Source organism: Dasypus novemcinctus, chromosome 2 (assembly GCF_030445035.2).
Source record: "Dasypus novemcinctus isolate mDasNov1 chromosome 2, mDasNov1.1.hap2, whole genome shotgun sequence".
Lineage (NCBI taxonomy): Eukaryota > Metazoa > Chordata > Mammalia > Cingulata > Dasypodidae > Dasypus > Dasypus novemcinctus.
The window spans coordinates 169,118,585-169,140,470 of NC_080674.1; the positions used below are offsets into that span (position 1 = coordinate 169,118,585).

Here is a 21,886-nt window from a genome sequence, read left to right on the forward strand (position 1 = left end):
GTTTCTATGATGTCTATCACATGAAAATCAACAGGTAAAATAGGTATTCTGGTATTTTCACTACTGAACATCCTATTTCACACATTAATTACAGAATTAACTCAGTAAGTGTAATCTAAATAAAACTGATTTGGAGATGGAAGATCTTCAGAAAGTCCTGAAAAACCTAAGCTATTTCTCTTTTTGGGAGATCTTTGGTTAAATGTGGTCTGAATGGTAGTAATTCCAAACAGACCAGGTTTTTCATTTTCCATATTTGTGTTTTGTTTTTTGTTTGTTTAACATTGCATGTCAAGGTCCATATCTCAGCAACAAGCTATAGATACAGGGATTCTTATAACATAACAGATGGGAAATCTGTTATGGTTATAATAAAGCAACCCCAAACCTTTAGAGGTGTATTTGGTGACAGGCTTTAAAAATCCATGATTTTAATAGCGGCTGTAAAGAACCCAAAACTTGCAGATTACTTGAGCCACATTATATGCCACATTATATGCATCTGAATTCACCCAAGACAGGAGGACATAATTTGAGGAAGAATTTCAGTCTTTACCATTTCTATTCTTAACCATTAAAAAAAAAATCCCACTTGTTAACTGCAAAGGATCCACAGTACAGGGAAATGAGGAGTTGGCCTCTCATTTTCTCCCCCTACTTAGTGGCGTAACTATTTCCTCAATCACACTGATCCTAAATTGAAAAAACAAATAAACAAGCACACATCGAGCCACCCTCTCTCCATCCCTGCAGGAATTAAGCAACTCAAATCTGACCAGAAACTCCAGGTCTCTGTGTGAAAGGACTCCTGGAGCATAATTTGGAGAAAGAAAGAATGTTTTTGTAAGACCATCTGTATTCATCCATGTAATTACTCAAAGATAGTTAAGTGAGGCCAGGGTAGGAAAACAAAGACTTTTGTCAGACAAATCAAGAATGGGTGTAATACTAACTAACTAGATACGGAATAACTATTAGCATGATTAATAGATTCAGTTTGAGCATGTAAAAAAGTTTTTCATATAGAAAATGGAAGCTTTTTTAATAGATTCAGGAAAACTGGGTTCCCAATTCAGACTACCCTGTGTGACTTTTGTCATTATCATCTTTTCTGATTTTTACAAGGTAAACCTAATTAAGAACCTCCCTCATTAGTCTTCCAGAAAAATTAGCACAGCTTATGCTAATTACTCCTGCAAAATTTAATAAACTTGTTGAAATGGGAATAGTCTAATGAGGTTTTATTTATTGAACTAAGATAACTCCAAGGAAAAAGGTTAGGACACAAGGATATCCAGTGTGGTAATAAAACCACAATATAGCCCCATTTCTAAACATGAATTTTATTGCAAACATTTTAAATTCAAATATAAGTTACTATGTGAGTATGTCAGATCAATCTCCACCTTAATTCTGTAACTGGATGTCATTCTTGGCTTTTTATTTTAACAGTAATTATCAGACATAGCCCTTTACCTCAGCCATAATGAAATTTGCTGTTATTAGCTCCTGGTCATCAGCTATTAGACATAACACATTTCACTTTTCCCACATCTACACAGTCCAAATATCTGGATAATTGGGCACAGGTTGAATTTTGTGCTTCTTAATCAAGCTACTTGGCATCAGGCAGAGATATAACCTGGCAGTCAACTCCAGATGTACATTTCCTGCATTTACAGCAATTTTCCTAGAAACTTTTCTGAAGTGACTTGACAAATTGTCACAATGTAAAAAGAGTTTGGGTCATATCTTTCTTACTTTGCTGTAAGCTATTATAATAGAATGAAGTAGAAGCCCGTTTTCTAAATCACAGAATGTGACTGCTGATTTTATTAATTCTGCTTTTTTTTGATAGAACATGCCAAGCTGGTGTCCCCAAATCACTGGCAACAAATAATACAGCCAAAATTTAACACAGAAAATAGCTTACCCTGCACCACTGCCATATGACCAGAAAGCCTCTTCTATCTCTCCTATAAATAGTTTTCCTGAATAACCACTGCTAAAAGTCTTTTGACTGATAAAAATAGCAGCATTCTTCCAAATTCCGAAGGAAAAGCAAAGGGAGCTAAAAATTATGGGTGCCCAGAAGGTGACTGCATATTAAAACTATGCTAAATCCTAATGCAACGATTGACTGTACTCTAAGCTCTATAATTGCATATTGCATGCATCTTGTAAAAACAGTTACTATTGCTGCTTAACGCAGGCCCCATAACCTATTTTTATGAAATATGCAGAGATTTGCATCCATGAATCAGAAAGCAAATCAAACCCTAAGCACGTAACACAGATATTATGCAATCAGTAATATAGAATCAAATTGGAAACTATGAAATTCAAACACAGTTGCCATCATTTTTTCCCTTTGCAGCAATTTTATGGAGTTGAAAAATCTTTTCTATTTTGCCCTTCCTTGCCTAAGTTCTTTTCTTGTTGTTATTCTCTCCTCTCGTTGTTAAAAATGGAAGTTCCACGTTATCAGCAGACAGGACTGGAGCTTTTAAAACCTCTGGCAGACTGAAGGACAAATAAATTTTGAAAACTCTGATACAAATGAAAATAGCTAAATGGGATTTTGCATATCAACTGGCATCACCACTTGAAAAAATAGCTCATGGGAGACAGCAGCAAACAGTCAGCAAATAAACATATGTTGGGACTTGCGCAGATACACTGGTTTTCAGCCGTTTTTAAAGTACTTCTCTCTTACAAGACCAAGATTGGCTACCCACTGTTTTCTACTTTGTTAAACCAAAAGGGAAAAAAGTAAAAAGGATAAATGTCATGAGTAATATCTCTAAAGCCACCAACAGTATAAAGTGCATACTTATTTTGCCCAAATTGTTTGAACTACTCCAGCCAAGAAAAGGTTTTAAGTACCCTACTGGGACAGATGCGAGGCGGCAACAAAAGAAGCCACGCTAATGCAATCCAGGTAACACAATCCTGTTTCAAAAACACGGGCCGGGCTAATTACAGCGCTGCTGAGTCAAGTTTCTTATGCCATTGCAACCCACAGGAACAGGTCAAAATCAAATGTTATTCAAACCACAGTCATATCAGTCTTCTATATCAGAGTCACAGCTTAAAACCAAACGAAGAACTTAAAAGCTTAACCCATTCACAAGCCAAAAAAAAAAAAAAGTGTTTTCTTTAAGGGTGGCAAGGTGAGGTTCTTGACATCATCTAAACCAAAAGTAACTGTATGGCCGAACAAAATGCTTATAGTTCCAAAGTTCTGGTGATTATTTGGGCTGATCCTTTGATCAGAACAATTTTCTTTTTAATAGACGCATAAGAAAAACTTGCTTAAAATAATAAGTGATATTTTAAAGAGGTATGTTTAAATGAAACACACAGCATAAGGTTATATATATTTTTGACCTTAGTCATTTGGAGACATCTTACATTGCAGAAAAAGAAATCATATGAATGGCCTGTCTGCTCTCACAGATAAACATGCTATTCTATACGCAGCACGCAACCTGACTACACATTAAATTTTCATATGTTTAACTGTGAATCAAATACTTTCCCTAGCTTATGTTAAAACCTTATCGAGCAAAAATATGTTCTTAATCAATCATCTGGTTGAGAGCTATTTAATTAAAATATCTGATTTAATGTAGCCTTTATAAAGCTACTTGGTAATCAAAATTGGGTTTAAACCTAAAGAATCATGTAAGTCAAAATTAACAATTAGTCTTTTGACAAAAATTATGATTAAGCAAAGTAAATAGTATTGTTGCTTTCATTTTTCTGTAAACTGGAAAATGATAAATTAAGCCCCAAATACATGAAAACTGGAAAGTCAGGTCGTTTTTGCTTTTTGTGGGGTTTTTTTTTTGGTCAAAAATCAGTATTACCAAAACCCAAAAAGGGGCCTTTTTTTCAGCCCTTGATTTCCTCAATAAGGAATCCATCCGTCTTATTTGTAGGACTCTTTTTCTAGCTAGTGGAAGGAGCTAGCTGACAACGGACAGTATCTATAAACCTTCCAGGCCATTTAACTCTCCATGAGTGATACTATGTAACAAATAGTTTATCATTCATGTTTCCATACAATGAATTTCAATAATTAAAATGTAAAATGAATATTTGGAATGCGACTTTGCATAATGTGTGCACACTGACTCCAAATTGCACCCAACAACTAAAACAGATTTATTGTTCTACAGTGATTTACTTGGTCATGTCAGATTAGTAATATGTATCTGTTTTAAAACACAATAATTAAGACAAGCAGGATAAATTAATCAACTTACAAAACTGTATGAGCTACAATCAAACCCAGCATACAGCAGAAAATCTTGGTTCACAGATCTCTTTAAACTGCTTTTATGCATAAATAAAACTTTAAAATGTAGATGGATTACATCCAACAGAACTACTGTAGCTAAAAGTGATAATGATTCAAACATTTTTCAAATAAAAGTTAAATATTTATAAGCACCCAACCACATTTCATAAATCACAAACTATTATTATTTTATTTCCAAAGCTTCCTGGCACAGCATGGGGATTGAGCCACAGAAAATCAGGAAAGAAAAAAAAAGCCCTTTAGGAGCATGAATCAGACACAAAACCGGAGCAATCCAAGAAACAGGCCTCCAAATAACAATCCATATGGCTTTCCCAGGAATCACAATCTCTCCACACAGCTTAAGTCATGACCAACAGGCAAATTTTGGCCACGTGCATTCTTAACCCTTGCCCATGAGCATCCTAAGGCAGGTGTTTCGTTCTAATGAGGAATAAGAATCCAGTGAAAGAAGAGTGGTCCCTACCTGTCAATTATCACTGGATCAGAGGGAGTCTCATTTCGGTTGCCACAGCTTTTCTTGTCACAACAGCGGCTATGAAGCAAAAGCAAAAGGATTTAGTACAGCCATTACAACGAAAAATCATCATTTAGGCAGACAGAAGGTTCAAATTGCTGGGTTGCAAATGCTAGAATTACCACACAGCCATACCTGGCAATCAACGGATCCCTGGGACAGAAAATTCTATTGGGTCAAATATGGGTTAATGGCCAGGCTTAACCTCTCCCTGCACAAAGAAGGAGGGAGGCAGAGGAGCTCTTCCCAGTGCACCTGACAGCCCTGCAACCCTACAGTGGGGTCTTCCCATCACTGTCCGCTCTGTTGGAAGAGTTCACTGTGAAGTGTATTCTTGCTACATCTACCCAAGGAGAATATTCAGGGTTGTGGGTGGCTCAAACATTCTTCCCTCAAGATCACACTAATTGCGTGGAACGCTTCAATAATGAGGCATGAGTGATTTCTCCCCCTCCAGTCATTTTGTATTTAATGGATTCCTTTATCTTCTCCTTTCTCTTTTATGGAAGAAGTTTCCTTCAACCGCAGCCTTTCCAAAATCCTAAAGCTCTAAGTGTTTGCTTCTGAACCATCTTCATGAGACTACAAGTACAAGACAATAATTAAGATGAAAGTTGTCAAGATAAAAGAACAAGCAGAGATCCACATGCCCTCTGGTTGCTATGGCCTGCACTGGCTACCATTTCAGCTTTCTGGGAGGATTATGGATGGCTCATCCAATGGTTAGCACGGCCCTATAGTAGGCAGACTTCTTTACTAGGTCAGGGGCAGAGCAGCCACTACTTAAATCCCACCCTCAATCTAATCTTAAGGTTGAATTTTTTTTTTTTTTTTTTTTACTGGAGATGTTTCCAAAGGGTGATAAATTAGTGTTTTGAAAATTTAACCATGTTGGAGGGAGGGTTATCCATCTGAGACTTGTTCACAAATTTAAAAAGTGTATCTACTGGCCAGTCTATATCATCAGCCACCCTGTGAAAGCACATGTTTGGTCAATCAAGGATGTGGGGAGATTATCCAAGAGGTTAACTTTACCATGAGCCACAAAGAAAAGATGCACTTTTCTTCCTCTCTCTCTCACACACACACACAAATGTGCACATGTACAACTTAATGAATCACAGAACCTAAATTTGGAGAGCTGCTGGAGAGAACCAAACACTGAACTTCATTTTCAGGACCCAGAAATATTCTCCAGCACAGGGAGTCTTTTTGCCAAGGTTGGGAAGTCTTTTCCCTTGCTGGAACTATGTATTTCTGAGAAAAGAATCAGTTTCCAAACTTGGTGCTAATTCTGTGTCTCTCATATCTCCAAAAAGCAAGAGTAAGAATTGTATCTCCTTCATCAAAGCCCCAGCCAAAAGCCACTCCATCCATCCTACAGCATTTCCTTTTCTGATTCAGGGGAAACTTTCTTCGGGGCCTGTGTTCTGCTATGGCAGTACTTTTGGGAGAGAAAGCCCAATGCATTCCAATACCTAAGAGACAGGAGAAGAAACAAGGGAATGGAAAGTACAAGCAGTTGAAAAATAAACCATCAACCCTGAACTCTGCTCCCATAGACACCTACATTTCAAGAATTTGCCAGAAGAGTACAGTGGATAAGAACACTGGCTCTGGAGTCAGGCAGACCTGCCTGTGTCACCTTGAGCAAGGCGTTCCACCTCACCAAGTCTTAGTTTCCTCATTCGTAAAATGGAGGCAACTGAAGCACCCACCTCTAAGTACCACAGCATGAATTCAATACAGTAAGGATGCAAATCAAGGACTGGGTGACTGGCCCTACTAAGGGCTCAAGGAAAGTCCACTTCAAGGCCACTGCCTATAGCCCCTGCTCCTCCAAGTAGTGAGCAGCTCTGCTGTGCAGAGGCAGATCACACCCAGTTGGAAAACTGATGAGAAGGCCAAATTATCCCACCTTTTCCCTTTCAAAACAGAAAATGGGTGATGTGAGCCTCTGGTGGCCTTTTTCTCACCCTCGCAGCAGTCCTGCCTGGAATAAATGTCCTCCAGGGACCCTTCCCACTTGCAAGATGATCACTGCAGAAAGAGTCTGCATCTCAAGCCTCTCCTATTCTCTCCCTCCCCACCACCACCACCTTGGGCCAAGCCACGTTCAATTCTCATGTGGACACCCACAGTCCCCTCCCCTCCCCGGCCTTGCTGCTCCACTTGACCCCCTACAATAGCCAGTGATCTTTTCAAAACGTCAATGAGATTGTATCACTTCGCTGCTCAAGACCTTTTAATAACTTCCCACCACACTCAGAATAAATCTATGCCACAACATAATGCCAGACCACCTCCCGACCTCCTGTCATTCTCCTTCAACTTGCCAAGCTCCAGCCACACTGGCCAATTTCCATTCCTCTCATGTGCCAGCTTATTCTGACCTCAGGGCCAGGCCCACGCAGGCCTTTCTTCTCCAACACTTCCCTCCTAGCCAACCTCTACTGCCCCTTCGCCTCTCGGTCTTGATGGTTTGCCTGGACACCCATCCTTAATCTAAATTAGTCCCCTCCTATTATTTCCTTTCAGGGCACTTGTCACAATGCAAATTATATTGTTACAGATATCTGTGCATTTGTGGTTACTATCTCCTTCCTCCCCACCCCCACCCCCGCATTTACCCATTTGCTTCATGAACTAAAAAACTGTGTCATTGTATTTGCCTAATGAGTAGCACAAGGCCTGAGACAGAATACAGAAGCTCAGATATTTGATTGATGGATGGACGGATTGAATGAGTTAGTGAATGAATGAATGAATGTTATGTATTGGGGGAGGGGGGGCATACAATCCAGGAAAGTAAAAGGATGACAGAAAAAGGAAGCCAAGCTGACCCTCGGATGGAAAGAAGATGCACCTCCTCATCCCTAGCTCAAACCATCTCCCCAAGCAAGGATGACACACAGCCTGAGGTCTGTCCTTTGGTTTAAGCACTGTCTTCATTTCTTTATAATAAAAATGGCTCTGAGAGGAGCCAGAGGAACTTAGGTACAGAGTAAATGAGAACTGCCTCTCTGTGCTGTGCCACACGGGACCCAGGAAACAGACAGATGTGAAGAACAGAAAGGCAGAGGGAAAGATAGAATGGGGGGGGATGGGGAGAATGAAGAAAAGGTGAGAAAGAGAATGAAGGAGCTAGGAAGTTCTCAACAATCATAAAGGAAACTTCACATAAAGTAGCAGTGAGTGACCTGTTTTTCAGGTCACATCTCTGCATCATCATAGTCATCTTCCCAAAATGGAACACTGATCTGTACCCTGGGTGGATATACACACACATGGCATGGACATATGTGCATATATGTGTGCATTTGGAATTCTGCGGAAGCATGAAAGATACAGATTTCATTTTCATACTTCTGTAGTGTTCTTCCTTGCATTACAATATTCCTTCCTCATTAAAAAATTCAAAATCAGTTTCAAAGTATGGGGAGAGAAAGGTCTTCCTTAGACTGAGCTGGAAACTATGCCTCTGTAGCTTCCTAGTTCTAACCACCCAGAGCCAAATGAAGCAAGAAGAATCCTCCTTCTCTGAGCCAGTCTTCCAGGCCCCCATGAGTTCTCTAAGCTGAACTGAGCTGGTTCTCTCTGTTGAATTCAGAAGGACCAAGAAAGGCGAGTGCCAACCTCCCCTTACACAACACAGCCATTAATCATGAAGGACAGGCTGAAAGGAGGAGAGTCATTATGCGTAAGGCAGAAGAAGGATCAGACTCAAACAATAGAGTAAATGAAAGAAGATGCAAAAGCACTTAAAGGGAAAAGTTACCATATAAATAAAAGAAAGCACAAGATATGAGGGTAATTATGTCCTCACAACTGTATGGCAGACAGGCCGTCTTTCTTTCACAACAATGTTCTGTCGGTTCTCATTATATGTATCAGGCACTGAGTCGGGCACAGAGAAAGAATCTGTCCCTAAAGTGGGCATCTACTGGGGAGCTTGGAGTTTCTTCATTTGTTTTGTCACCAGAACAGGAGTCCAAAATTAGGCAGGTGTCACTACTGTTCACATCCCTTCCCAACCGGCAGCCTGTGAAAAGAGAGCCACGTGACTCGTCACAGGAGCGGGTGCCAGCAGCTGGTGTGGTAGGTCCACGGTGGGCCTCAGCAGCATTGCATGTCTCCTGAACCATTCTGCACACCCAGGGAAAACAAAAACACATGAGTCTGTTCCTTAGCAGCCTAACACGGGTGGCAAGTCGCAGTGAGCTGACTCACAGCTTCACAAATCACAGCAAGAAACATCTGGACATCTCCTGTTGATGGGGCCTGCAGATCCTCATGGAACTTCTTTCTATGGCTGTAGACTCCTCTATCCTCTCTTTTTTTCACATGGCTTAAAAACAAGTTATTTGTCTTTATAACACTAACTCCAGCTAACTGAGCCATTGGATCCTTTCCATTCTGCCTCATCGACTGCTACATCTTGGTTCTGCATTTTCTGCCCCACTCTCTCTCTCTAGATAACCCTTTCCCTCAGTGTACAAACATTGTCAAGTTTTCCCATTCTCTTGCTCCTTTTCTCTCAAGTTAATTTCTTCACTGTGAAACTTTCTCCTTGTAAGAGTTACCATCACTCACTCCTTGCCACCTCAGTCCCATAAAAACTGGCTTCCAACCCTCAGCACCTACTTGAATCTTCTCTCTCAAAGGTGACCAGTAAGAGACCTTCTGGCTGCTTTTTCTAGTCTCTATGTCCACATGGATCTCTCTAGTACTTATATATTATATGGGCCCCACATCCCCTATTTGAAACACTATCCTTTTATTTCTATGTCCTGTGTGCTCAAGGTTCATTTTCCTAACTCTCTAACATACTTGCCCTCCATACTAAATGTGCACACTCCCCAAGAGTATATCCATGACCTCTTCTCTTTCTATTCTCCCACCTTATCAATCCCATCAAAGCCCACAACTCTTGCCTTTGGGAAAAGACCTCAAAGTCATTTTTCTTTCATCCTGACTCTCTCTTCAGCTCTAGCCCTCAGGTCCACCTACCTTCAGACCTCTCCCCAGAGAAATCCTGCCTGGAACACCAGCAAAAGTGCCCAAAAACTTCATGGCCCCTTGCAAAGTCTCTCTCCCATCTTACCCCTCTTCCCCATTCCCAATACTATGACCTACCTACAAGCGCTTCTTCCTTTCTTTCAGCCAAAGCCCTTTGCCTCAACATTCAGTCTTTTCTACAGTGCTTTCTAGTTACTTACTTACAGGTCTCATCTTCCAGGCTAAACTTTAGGACCAAGCTGCAGGACCCAGTTCTTTTTGCCTCTTCATCCCACTGTGCTTTGCACACAGTAGGTGCTAAAAGAACAAATGAAAACATCCCTACTACCACAACTAGAATGAACAAAGATTCATCACTTCCTTTCAATATTCTCTTGTCATCATTCACTTTGAGCAACTATGTGCCTGGTACTTTGCTAGACACTGCAGATGCTGCTGCTACTGCTGCTATAGCTATTACTGCTTCTACTACTTCTAGTAATACTAATGCTACTACTGTTAATAAAATAATAGGCATTCAGGCTCAATACATGACAGGCACTGTGATAAATGTTTAGGGGGAGGATAGCATTTAAACATTTAAGAATCACCCTATGAGTTAAGTGATATTAGCCCCCTACATTTCACAAATAGGACAACTGAGAAACTTCCTTTCCTTCATGAGCTCTTAGTCCAGTGAAGGCAGGCAGACATTGAACCAGAATTACAAGAGGGCTGAGCACTACGAAGGAAAAGCAAGGTATAATGGAAATGTAAAACAAAGGGATTTAACTCAGCCCAAGGCCAGGGATGCAGCCGGAAAGAAACCCCGCATAAGCTGGAATCTGAAATGGGAAAAAAGGCAGCAGAAGAGGAAGGAAGAAAAGGAGATATCAAGGGACCAGGCTAGCCCTGAGAGTTCATGGTCCCCTAAGATGCCAGGCACTGCTGATGGAAAAAGAGAAAGGCACTCATCCCCTATAACTGACCTGTGCACTCAAGGGGGGGGAAATATCTGCTTCAGTCTGCCCCAGGGACTGGGAACTGGACACACCCTACCAAACACAGTTCATATTTTCCATTCACATTTAAACACAAAATGTCAGAATGCAACTCTAATCAAAGCCCTTATGAAATCCTGCTTCAAAATCATTCAGAGGACCTTATTATCTTAAGAACTTAACTACTGGGTATTAGCAAAATGCAATGCTGATGGGTACGATAGATTCCAATTTACCAAAAATGCAGACACTCTCCCAGAATTGCAAAGAAAGCACTCCCTGCCATCAAACCACAGAGGTGTTGTCTTTAAGATTGTCAATAATTATCATCCAGTGGTGGCAAATCCTTTAGCCAGCCCAAGAAAAGGGTCTTCCCTTACGACAAGCACAATGGATTTCTTAAATTTGCAACCACCTGAGACACAATTCTCTGGTGTTTTCCTTTCTTTTTTTTTCTTCTTTGCTTGCAACAAATCAGAATCACTCCAAGCCCTTTCTTGTCAATCTAAATTCTCTGTCTTCTTTGCCATAGCTCCAAAGTACTATAAATATACTGCTTTTGTGACATAAACGCAAAGTTTTATTGTGCCGTTAGCCTTGATAGAAAGCACCGCAGAAAGTTGTTTAGAAATTAAATATCTAAAACAAGCTCTTTTAAAATCCGAGGCCTTCACTATTTCATGTCTGCAATGAAGAAATTTCATCTTGGGGAGAGCAAGCTGTCTTTCACACCATATGGCTAATGGTGGTGCATAGCAATTAGCCAGGCTGATTAATGGTGAACAGACTCTAATTTTATGCTTATAATTGAGCCTGCATTTGCACCCCTGGTGCAAATTCAGCACATCCCAACTTCCACTTACAACAGGCAAGAAATCAAGAGAAATAGGATGGTGTGGAAGGTGAGAATTTTTTTCCTAAAACCCCCTAAAGAGCATCAGATTTGCAATTTAAAAGACTGTTAGCCACACAATAGATGACAGGTTTGTGTAATAGGGTCATGGTGGCCTAGTAAACAAACAGTACCCCTTTACACAGCTATAGGAGCCAGGAAAACCATAATCTGTAACATTAGCAGGATGACATTTTGAATATGGCTTTTCCCTCTCAGCCACGGCAGTACAAACATCATCATTTGCCTTCAGTGCCTTGAGAATTTTATTTTTGCTATTTTTATGCTTCTGAAAAATAGAAAGAACATCAGCAGTAAAGCAAACCAACCAGCATAATAAAGTACTTTGGACCAATGAATTTTAAAAACAAGAGAAATATAAACTGCATTAATAGAGGATAGGCCTATATGTGAAAGGCATAATATATCTTTAAGTGTTTCAAGAATAGAATCATTTCTAGCATAGTCCAAATATGTGCAGATATGAGATGCAAATCTGTGATATATAGATATGAGTTGGCCTGTGGTTGAGATCCATTTTCCTGTCTCTTATTTTGCTAGACTCATATGCAGCAGAACATGGAAAATTCATTCTAATGACATTCTAATTGTAAGAAGCTAAAATAGTGGAATGGTCAGAAAAACAATAATGCAAAGGGGGTCATTTTTTAATGCTTTCAAAGTGGATTTCATGAACTTAATTCCAAAATGTGCAACTAGCTTTAATTGTACGATTGTTCTAGACACAGATTTTTGCCCAGTAATATAAGAAGTCCATCACCACAATTTTGGGTTCTGCTACTGTTTTAAAGTTAGAGAAAAACAACCTGTGTTTAGACTAATTAATAAGTTTACAAGTCACTGAAATGAAAATTTATAAAACTTCTGCTTATGTTGGAAATCAATATTAGAAATACGTTTTTTAAAAAGGAATTTTTATATACATTCATATTTATATATATAGAAGTGAGTATTTGGAATTTCACTAAGGAAGCAGATTAAGCCCTTTCTATTTTCTTTCCGCCTGTAGAGTTTTAAGATTGCCTTCCCCACGGGCCCAGCAGGAGGGAAAAAAGCCCACACTACAGGGAGACAGTGAAGCCCCACATGGACCGGTCAGGAATAGTCAGGTACCCAACATGCCAGGAAGAGCCCGCATGGCTCACAAAGCAATTAGCAGCCTTCCTCTGATGCAAAGTGGCGTCTTCCTGCTTTATCCAGTTGCTCAGAATATGTGAGGAGCAAAGTGCCTGTGTTTTTTAAGAAAAATAAGAATCCTAAGCTGCAAGTTAGAAGGCTGGTCTCCTCTCTCCCATGTGCAGGCCTGGCAGCGAATTTGGTCTGCTTGCCTGTTTTCCATTGTAGCTTTGGTCCAATTACTGGCAAAAAATAAAGACACTCATTTGTGAGAGACGTGAACTTTCATGTCTGTCAGGAACTCCTCTTTGCCATCCTTCCCAGAGTTCACTGCCTCTGAGAAACATTAGCTATACTGTCATAGTTATATACAAGGTAACTAAGACTAAGAGACCTGACGCAAGGGGGACAAAGCCACGCTCAACTTACAGGATGATGATGCCTGTGTACAGATGTCATACTTTTAAGTGGGAGAATTCAAAAGGGGAACTAAATTCTCAAATCTTGCCTAAATGGAGGCCTCGACTGACACCAAAAGAATTCTTACTCATTTTACCAGCAATGCAGCTGAGGGCATATATTAACACTAAAAGGGTTCTATTGTATTTCATTCTACTGGAAGGAAAAATGGGAAGGCCCTGTTTTTGTGTCCATTATCAGGGTGCTATCAAAAGGGAAATGCAAGTTTTTTAGGATGAAATTTAATAAGTAACTGAGAACCACTGCGATGCCTGACTCTTTACTACCAAGCACTTACATCTCATGGTTTCTTTTAGATTGTCTAAAACAAGCAAGATAAATGTGTACCCAAAAATAGACCCCCATTCACCTAGATTTGAGGTACAAATTCATCTTCTTTTTGATAATTAAAGGAAAAGAACCTGGTATTTCTTACCTGCACATGATCTCGTGTGTGAGCAAGACTCTGCACATTTCTGGGTTCTTGTCTTGGCCTTCATACACTATGGCCTGTAAACAAAGGTACAATTTTAGCTAAGAATCAAACCAAGTAGCAGAAATCAAACTATCACAACTGAGTTTCTTTGAGTTCTGTCCCATGGCTGGTGGCGAATTAGCTTTTGGGAGCCAAAGGTCTCACTGGGCTGATTGCTTCAAGATCCATTGTTAAGGATCAACCCAAATGGCCTGGATTGGGATCTGTCCCTCTCTGCCCTGTCGATCACATTATTATGATGCACATCTTTGGGTCAGTGTGTGGGATGGGGTTTCTGTCGTCAAGACAACCACAATTCTCTGTTCAATATGGAATAAAAATAAATCTAATAAATACGGAGGAAAAACCCAGAAGGTTTAGCACATTGAAACACTGTTAAAAATGGAAAAGCACGTGGATTTGATTTCAATTATATATTTATCTTCACTTTCCTGCTTTCCGCCTGAACTTTGAGTGTTCTAGTGGTGACTACTAGAGAACAAATGAGGATGAGGCAAATGAGTCCATTCAGTAACTGTGTCTTTGGTGAGATGAATCATCAATCAGGGAAAACCCTCTTCCCACCAACAGGCTGAAAACATGTGCTCTCCCAGGGTGTACACCCACCCAAACAGTCATTTTTGCCGGCATATGCTGCATGTGTGTGGGCTGACACCATAGAGTTAGCTTCGCAAACTGAAAAGAATTACTTCTGACTCTCAAAACCAGGAGTCCCAAACTACCTCACCAGCCAAGATGTTTATGTCTGCTCTTTATAATGTGCATTTTGCTTAAGTTCACCAAGAAGATGCCCTGGAACCTTAGTTTCTTCATGGATCTACATATTAATACCTGGGCCAAAGAAAAACAACCTGCTGGTCAGTAGAGCCTTACTCTGCATCAGGATACAGTTTAACTAATTTAACACTGTCTCACTGCATAATACTAATATAACACAGCTTCAAATTGTTAATGAAATTACTTTCACACATTTTGGTAACCCTCAATTTCTTGGTGACAAAACCACTTAAATTAACCAGAGACCATCCTGAATTTAGTACATGAAGACACGGCAGTGACTAACTTGTGGTGGGTTTATGAACTGGGACTTTCAGAACCTGCTAAATGATGTGCCCAGCTTGAGAGGGCTGCAGTTATGATATATAGCCACATCACAAAACAAAATAGCAACAAATTAAAAAATGAGGAGGAGGACTTCATGAGAAGAAAACATTTCTCTACCATTAGCCTATCGAAATCTTTTTCTATGGTTAGTCTTTCATAACCTTCATTTTTAAAGTTTATTTTGATGTGATTTTAGGCTTACAAAAAAGTTGCATGACTACATAAAGAATTCCAGGATACCTTTTACCTGGATTGTCCAAATGTTTACATTTTACTACATGTGCTTTATTCTTTATTCTCTATTTTTATTTCCCTGAATCACTAACTAGTAAGTTGCAGATATGCCCTAAATACTTCAGCATGTATTTTCTGAAAACAAGAAATTCTCTTACATAATCACAGTACAATTATCAAAACCAGATTAACATTGATACACTAAAATCACCTAAAATACAGCCCTCATTGAGATGTTGCCAATTACCCAATAATGTCCTTTATAGTGAAAAAAAAAAACAAAACAAAACTGCAGTCTCAATTATTTCTTCCAGTTGTCATGTCTACTCTAATCTGGAACAGTTCCTGACTCCTTGTATTTCATTACATCGGGGTTTTTTTGTTTTGTTTTTTGAAGCATTTGGGCCTGCTTTTTGCAGAACATCCCTCAGTTTGGGTTTGCGGGTGTTTTCTCAGGCTTACATTAGTGTTCTGCATTTTGGGGAGGGGATATCACAGAGAGGTGATACTGAGTTCTTCTCAGTACATCAAAGCATGCTGCCGGCTACCTCCTGCCCTGGAGACGTAACTCTGATGGTTTGATGAAGATGGGCTCTGCCATCCACCTGAGATCACAAGTTTCTCCACTGTCAAGTTACTATTTTACCCTGTCCAATTTATAGCTATCTTCTGGGGACATAATCCAGATTGGGTTAATATCCTGTCACACCTCAAATTTTCTTCCACTAATTTTAGCACACAGTAATGATTCTTCCCTGGGTTCTTAAGAGACCTTTTCAAATACATGGCAGGTTGCTCTGCTCAAGAAAATATATTAAGTAAATCGGAAATATTTTGAAAGCCAAAAACTATAACTGTCTAAAGTTTTATTTACTGCAATCACTTTTGAAAAATCAAAGAAACAGTAAATAACTGATTAGATCTAAAACATGGTGCTGAAAAAATTCTAATGACGCAAATTTGCTAAATTCTATTATCATTAAATTTTTGTGTGTTCTCTTAATACCCTTGATAAACTCTGTTTCAACTATAGTTTTTGTCATGCTACACTAATAAAAGTAACACAGTTAATAAAGTCACAGATAATAGTGGCGTTTTCCCTACTGTAAATGAAAGCATTTTGTTTTGTTTTGTTTTTTAAGCCGGAGGAAAAGGAGACTGTATCAGTTACATCAGACCCTCTCACTTTGATTCCTTCTAGATTATACTATTGTTTTTATTGGGTCACTGGTTCCATTGAAATCAGAGGCCCATAATGTTATTCAATTAAAGATATGTTGCAATGCAAATATGTCCACAACTCCCCCCAAAACAGCAGATGATGACTGAACTTCCAAAAATCATGTGTTTTTGTCTTTGGTGACTGAACCTCTCTTGTTTAAGACACAGAGTCTCCATAATGTATTTTTTTACCAAATACCAAACTGTGACTTCACATCTGGCCACAGAGTCAAAACAAGAGAGTTTCCCTAACTCAAGCATAGAAAAATGAAACCATGAGTTTAAATTTACTAAGAAATAGTTAGGAAGTCTGGGGAAGGAGTGCAGGCATGAAATTTCTGCTCTTCCTCTCCTTAGAGCTCCTATAAGATAATTTTTTAGCACATAAAGGCTCCTTCTATGACTTTTCCTGAAATAGAAGCAAGTGAAATAGGGAGTCTTTTCACTTTGCCATGGAATAGGACTAAAATCCTTTAAATTGAGTAAACAAGAGTCCCACATTAATGGGGTTATCTTTGGAGCAGAATTCAGTCAAAAGCAGATCCACCTTCCACCCCTCCCAAGCATTTCTGTTACTGAAGAGGCATGCTTAAAATAATAAAACAAAAGACAGTATCATATAGAAGGTATGGGACCAGTCATCTGGTCCCATTCTGATGAGACTCCAGTATGGAAGATATGATCAATTTAACTGGATGAATGTCTCTGAGGCCGAGTGCCAACAAGACAGACTTTTTAAAAACACCACTAAGTCCTCCCTCTAGCTTGCACACCCAACTGATAGACACACAACAAATCTCTCGTCATCTACATACAGTACAAATGTTAAGACTGGATGACAATTCAGCAAACCCCGACTTTCAGCCAAAAAGGAAAGGGTTCTTCAAACAACAACTTAGGGAGAAATTTCTGTTTTACTTCCTAATTTAAATAGGCGCCTCTGTGGAGTATGAGTAAAGCAGATTGGGCTGGATCAGCTGGGAAAGCACAGAAGCATATAAGCAGCATTGACTATTTTAAGTGAAACCATTTTAATAGACAGCTGGTTTAGAGCCCAAACAATGGAACACCAAGAAGAAGGCTTATTTTCATCCTCCACAGTAAATCATAAGCCTGCTCTCTGTGAGGAGGTAGTCTGCTGTGAGAGTGACAAAGACAACAGTGGTTTCAATAAATCAATGTATTTATCAGGAGTGAGGATAGGAGACCTGCCACAGAGATGGGCGGGAAGGGGAGAGAAAGTATATAAAATATCTCATTTGAATAAATCAATTGATGGCGAATCAAGTTGAGGTTTGTAAGCTGAGAAGCAAAAACTATAATATCAAGTAGAAAATGATGCTTACACTAATCCTGCCAATGGCAAATAAATCCCTCAGGCAGGCAAGAACGCTTGTACACAAGGAAAAGTAAACGGGCACTAACTTTGGCTTGACTTTAAAAATCTGGTGAAAATGATAAACAAGTTGTCAAAATAAAACATGTTTAGAACAGATCTCCTAATTTTTTATATACCAGCCTCCCTTTTCTCAATGAGTTCCTCTAAGAAGCAGACGGAAAATATCATTTTTAAATACTCAGCTTTCCAACTGAGTTTTTTAATCATTTTTTTATAATTGAAAGAAGAAAACAGGAATTGTTAAACTTTCACAACTGAAGTCGATAACAGTGCTAGAAATTATTTTTCTGGTAGCAGATAAAATGTCATTAATTTCAAATGCTCAATAATAAACTAACCCATAACTTTTTTGGAAAGAATTAAATTGATCAATATATAAAACCTGCTTCAGCTGCCACTATTTTAGAGGGCATCTTGTGCAGTGTAATTCTTCCCTGCTTCTCTAAAATATCACTGGGATTTAAAAGTTAATTGAAACTTACTATGGTAAAGACCACACAGTGAAATGAAAAATGCATGGTGACCATCCACCAGGATCACACTTCAATAGGATGCCAAAGGAAAAACAGAGAACTGAGAACTGCTTTTCTTTGTTTACTTTTCTAATAGTTTTAACTCTTTGTGTTCCCTGCAAAAAGGGGTGAGGGGTGGGAGAGGAGAATACTTTTGACTTCAGTTCAGCCAAATCTGAAGGGATTTTAGGAACAAAATGTTTTCACTAGGAGTCTTTCTTGGTTTACAGCTAAACAATAGCAGACGTGTCATCATTTGCTGTAAAAAAAAAAAAAATCTAAAACAAAGCTATTTCTCCATTTAAACCAAAAAAAGTAATGTTGAAAATAAATTATTCCTTTTACCACATGCAAAATAAAAGACCAAACATAATTTGTCACCTTCAAGAATAAGTTCACAAATGTACAGAACACCTCCTTCAACCAAGAAATGAAGTGTCCTTTAAATACAGACTGTCAATGAGCCTTTGGTAGCAAATTACCAAGAACTGAAAATGAATCATAAAATTTTATGAGCACCTACAATAGCAACACACTATAATCATTACATTCAACCACCAAGTTCTACTGCTCGTCATTCAAAAAAAAAAAAAAAAGCACTAGTTAATGGGGTCCTAGAAATTTCCAGTAGGTGACGCAGCCCTACTTAAAAATTAACCTGTGCCAAAGAAAACGCTACAAATTTGACATTTCTTAAACAATTGTGTCAAACAGCAATCCAACATTAATAGTAGACTAAAAATAAAAAACAATTTTGCTTCAATTAGCAACTTGGCTATTGGTGAACAAATTGCAAAGATGTAATTTCAGCTCAGTAGCTAAGCAGGCCCATTTTCACAACTGAATTAGGAACGACGCAAAGGCATGATATCATATTCAATATGCTGTTCACTTACATTACAGCCCTGAATAAAAAAAAGAATGCATACCAAAAGCAGCTCTCTTTAGAATGCATCTTTTATGTCTCAAAGAACTTAAATCTCTTATATTATTCGAACACCATGATAAAAACTAAATCATTCTAACAATCCCATGTAATATTTCTTTTTCTAGCAGTAATAAAGACATTTCACTCATTGATACACTTGCATCTAATTAATAGACACAGTTGATGTGTCAACCCAATGGGGTAATAATAATAATAACAATAGACTACAGGCAGCTAATTTATTAAGCACTTATTATGTGCCAGTCACTATTTTAAGCACTTAACATGTGTGAATTCATTCAATTTTCACAACAGTGTACCTTGAAGTAGATGTTGCCACTATTTCCATTAGCTTTGGTTCTAAACGCTTATGGACTTTAATTACTCACTAAGTCCAAATGATTTTTGCTCAACAACTCTGTATACAATTCACCAAAGTCCAAACACCCTTCCATTCTTCTCAGCAATACAGGTAAAGTCAGAGAACAGACTATCAATGCAGGCATATGAGTTCGATACATGCAGCACTACTGATACGTTCGTTTTTAATGCTGTTCAAACATTCACATGGAAGCAGCTCTAGCGTAAATATCCCCGAACAAATGGCTGTATATTATCCAGGAGGGAGCAGTTGGACTGCCAGACTGGGGAAGTACTAGGCCATCTGGCTCCGGCAGTCTCTCCAAAACCATCAGCTTTGTTTTCACCCCCAGACTCCAAACAACACATTTTCCACTGTGATGAGTTTACATTTTCCCAAACACAGGTCCTGATCATGCATAAAAATTCCAAACTTCTCCATTCTTTTATGTGCAAGGAAATTTAAATCACCTGCATTTCTGACATGTTACCAAAGGAGAGAGAAAGCTGCTAAAATATGGCTCCGACTGTAAACTTGCCCTTTCTTTTTTTGTTTGTTTCCCCGAATACATGCAAGAATCTCTCTTCTATCCCAGTGGAGTCCTTTAGAACTTACTGAGATACTAAAAATATGTTTATCTACCAATGAAGAACCATGGACTGAAAGGGTTGTTAAAATCTACATAGCCATGGCAGGATATAATGAAACAATCGATAGGGAAAAAATGTACTTGCATCAATAACTGAAAGCACCAGGAACATCAAAACAAATATATAAAGAAGTTGAACCGGGAAGAGAAATCTGACAGCATATCTGATTATTGTCCCTTGGAGTCCCCCCACTGTGCTGGGACTTTTTAGGGCCCCATCACCATACCACTCACCTTCAATTCTGTACATATGAGGATTGTGTGGCTACTATTTTCCCCTTTCCAAAGGAGCTTTTGTTTGGAGGCAGGGAATGTTTTGTTTTTGATTACTTTATGGAATTTTGTACCCTCTCTTTGAATTATAAAATGTCATTCTTTTAAAAGCAAGGTGGTAGAGGTAAATGTGTTAAAGTTTGTGGTTTTTTTCCAACTATTTAAAAATAACTCACATAAGTTAAACATATTTTAATAACAGCATGAAAATCCTAAATGAGGCATATTAAACCACAGACCTCCCCCATCGATTCATTTGCGCTTCTGCAGCAGATACTACTTTGGGATACAATACTGGTAAACTTCTGGATCCTACAGGGGTTTTTGCATGCTCACTAATGGAAGACCAAAAACAGCAATGACACGAAAACAACCTATTTTTAGTCCTGCTAAACTTGGTTTTGAACAACCCTTCCCAAAAGCAAGCCTCTTATTTTCTAGTTGGTGGACGAATTTTTAAAATATTATATCTTCCATGTTGTAACAAGGGACACATAAGGATAAGAAGGCATTCACTTCTAATAAAGCTTCCTCTTTCCTGGTGGGGTCCAAATATTAAGAGTTACCCAAAATGGTCTAATGAGACACTTTGAAAAGGTGTGAAATACTGTGTCATACCAATATATCTTGGTTGATTCGATACATTTCTGTTTCATCTCAAAGCCTCTAACCCCACAGAAGATCAGGAACATTCTATGGAAATGCAGAATGCATAGCTAGTTGGGGATTTTGTATGTCAAAGATTCCTTTTGAGTTTTAACCCTAATTTATAAGTCAAGGATCTGACATCACACACATAGATCAGCATCTCTGATTTGAAAGCTATTGTAAGAATAAACAGGGGGGCTTGAACACTTGAATTTAGGCTGTTATTTGAACCATCACATCCCTGAAATTATTCCATTCGGCATTTTACATGTCGAAAACCTAAGTTTATCTAAAAAATTTCACAGGGGAAACAATATAACCATTTAATCAGTCAGTTTATGGTAAGTCTTACTTTTAATTGAAGGGACCACTGTATATTTGAATAAAATTTAAAATTTAAGAAATTTTAAATCAGACTTGATATGTAATTACCATAGAATAATTTGAAGGTACATGAGAATCCACTGTTTTACTCATTAAGGCTAAAATATAAATTATTATGCCACAGCTAGGGAAAGTTATGCTTCTCCATGCTGATCTGCTTTTTGGAGAGTACTGTATTAACTGTGTACACAGGAAGCTAACCTACTTCCAAAACTCTTACCGTACATAATCAAAGAAGAGCAACCAGATAATGGACAGGGATTGCTTTGCAGAGTTTTGAAAGCTACAGAGCAGGCAGTTATTTAGGTAGTGACTATGAAAGCAAAAATCCCTTTTTCTTGGTATT

General features: G+C 38.7%; 1 protein-coding gene across 8 annotated transcripts in view; it reads right to left on the reverse strand.

Annotated features, from left to right (window-relative positions):
* The window catches only part of EBF1 (EBF transcription factor 1), a 391,714-nt gene that overhangs the window by 363,038 nt on the left and 6,790 nt on the right, over positions 1 to 21,886 (reverse strand). For all 8 annotated transcript variants that reach the window (XM_004453513.4, XM_004453516.4, XM_004453515.4 and 5 more), the window contains exons 5-6: positions 13,768 to 13,841; positions 4,794 to 4,862 (exon numbers count right to left, since the gene is read on the reverse strand). In XM_004453513.4, the coding sequence (XP_004453570.2) occupies positions 4,794 to 4,862; positions 13,768 to 13,841 (143 nt within the window). The remainder of the gene's footprint in view (positions 1 to 4,793; positions 4,863 to 13,767; positions 13,842 to 21,886) is intronic.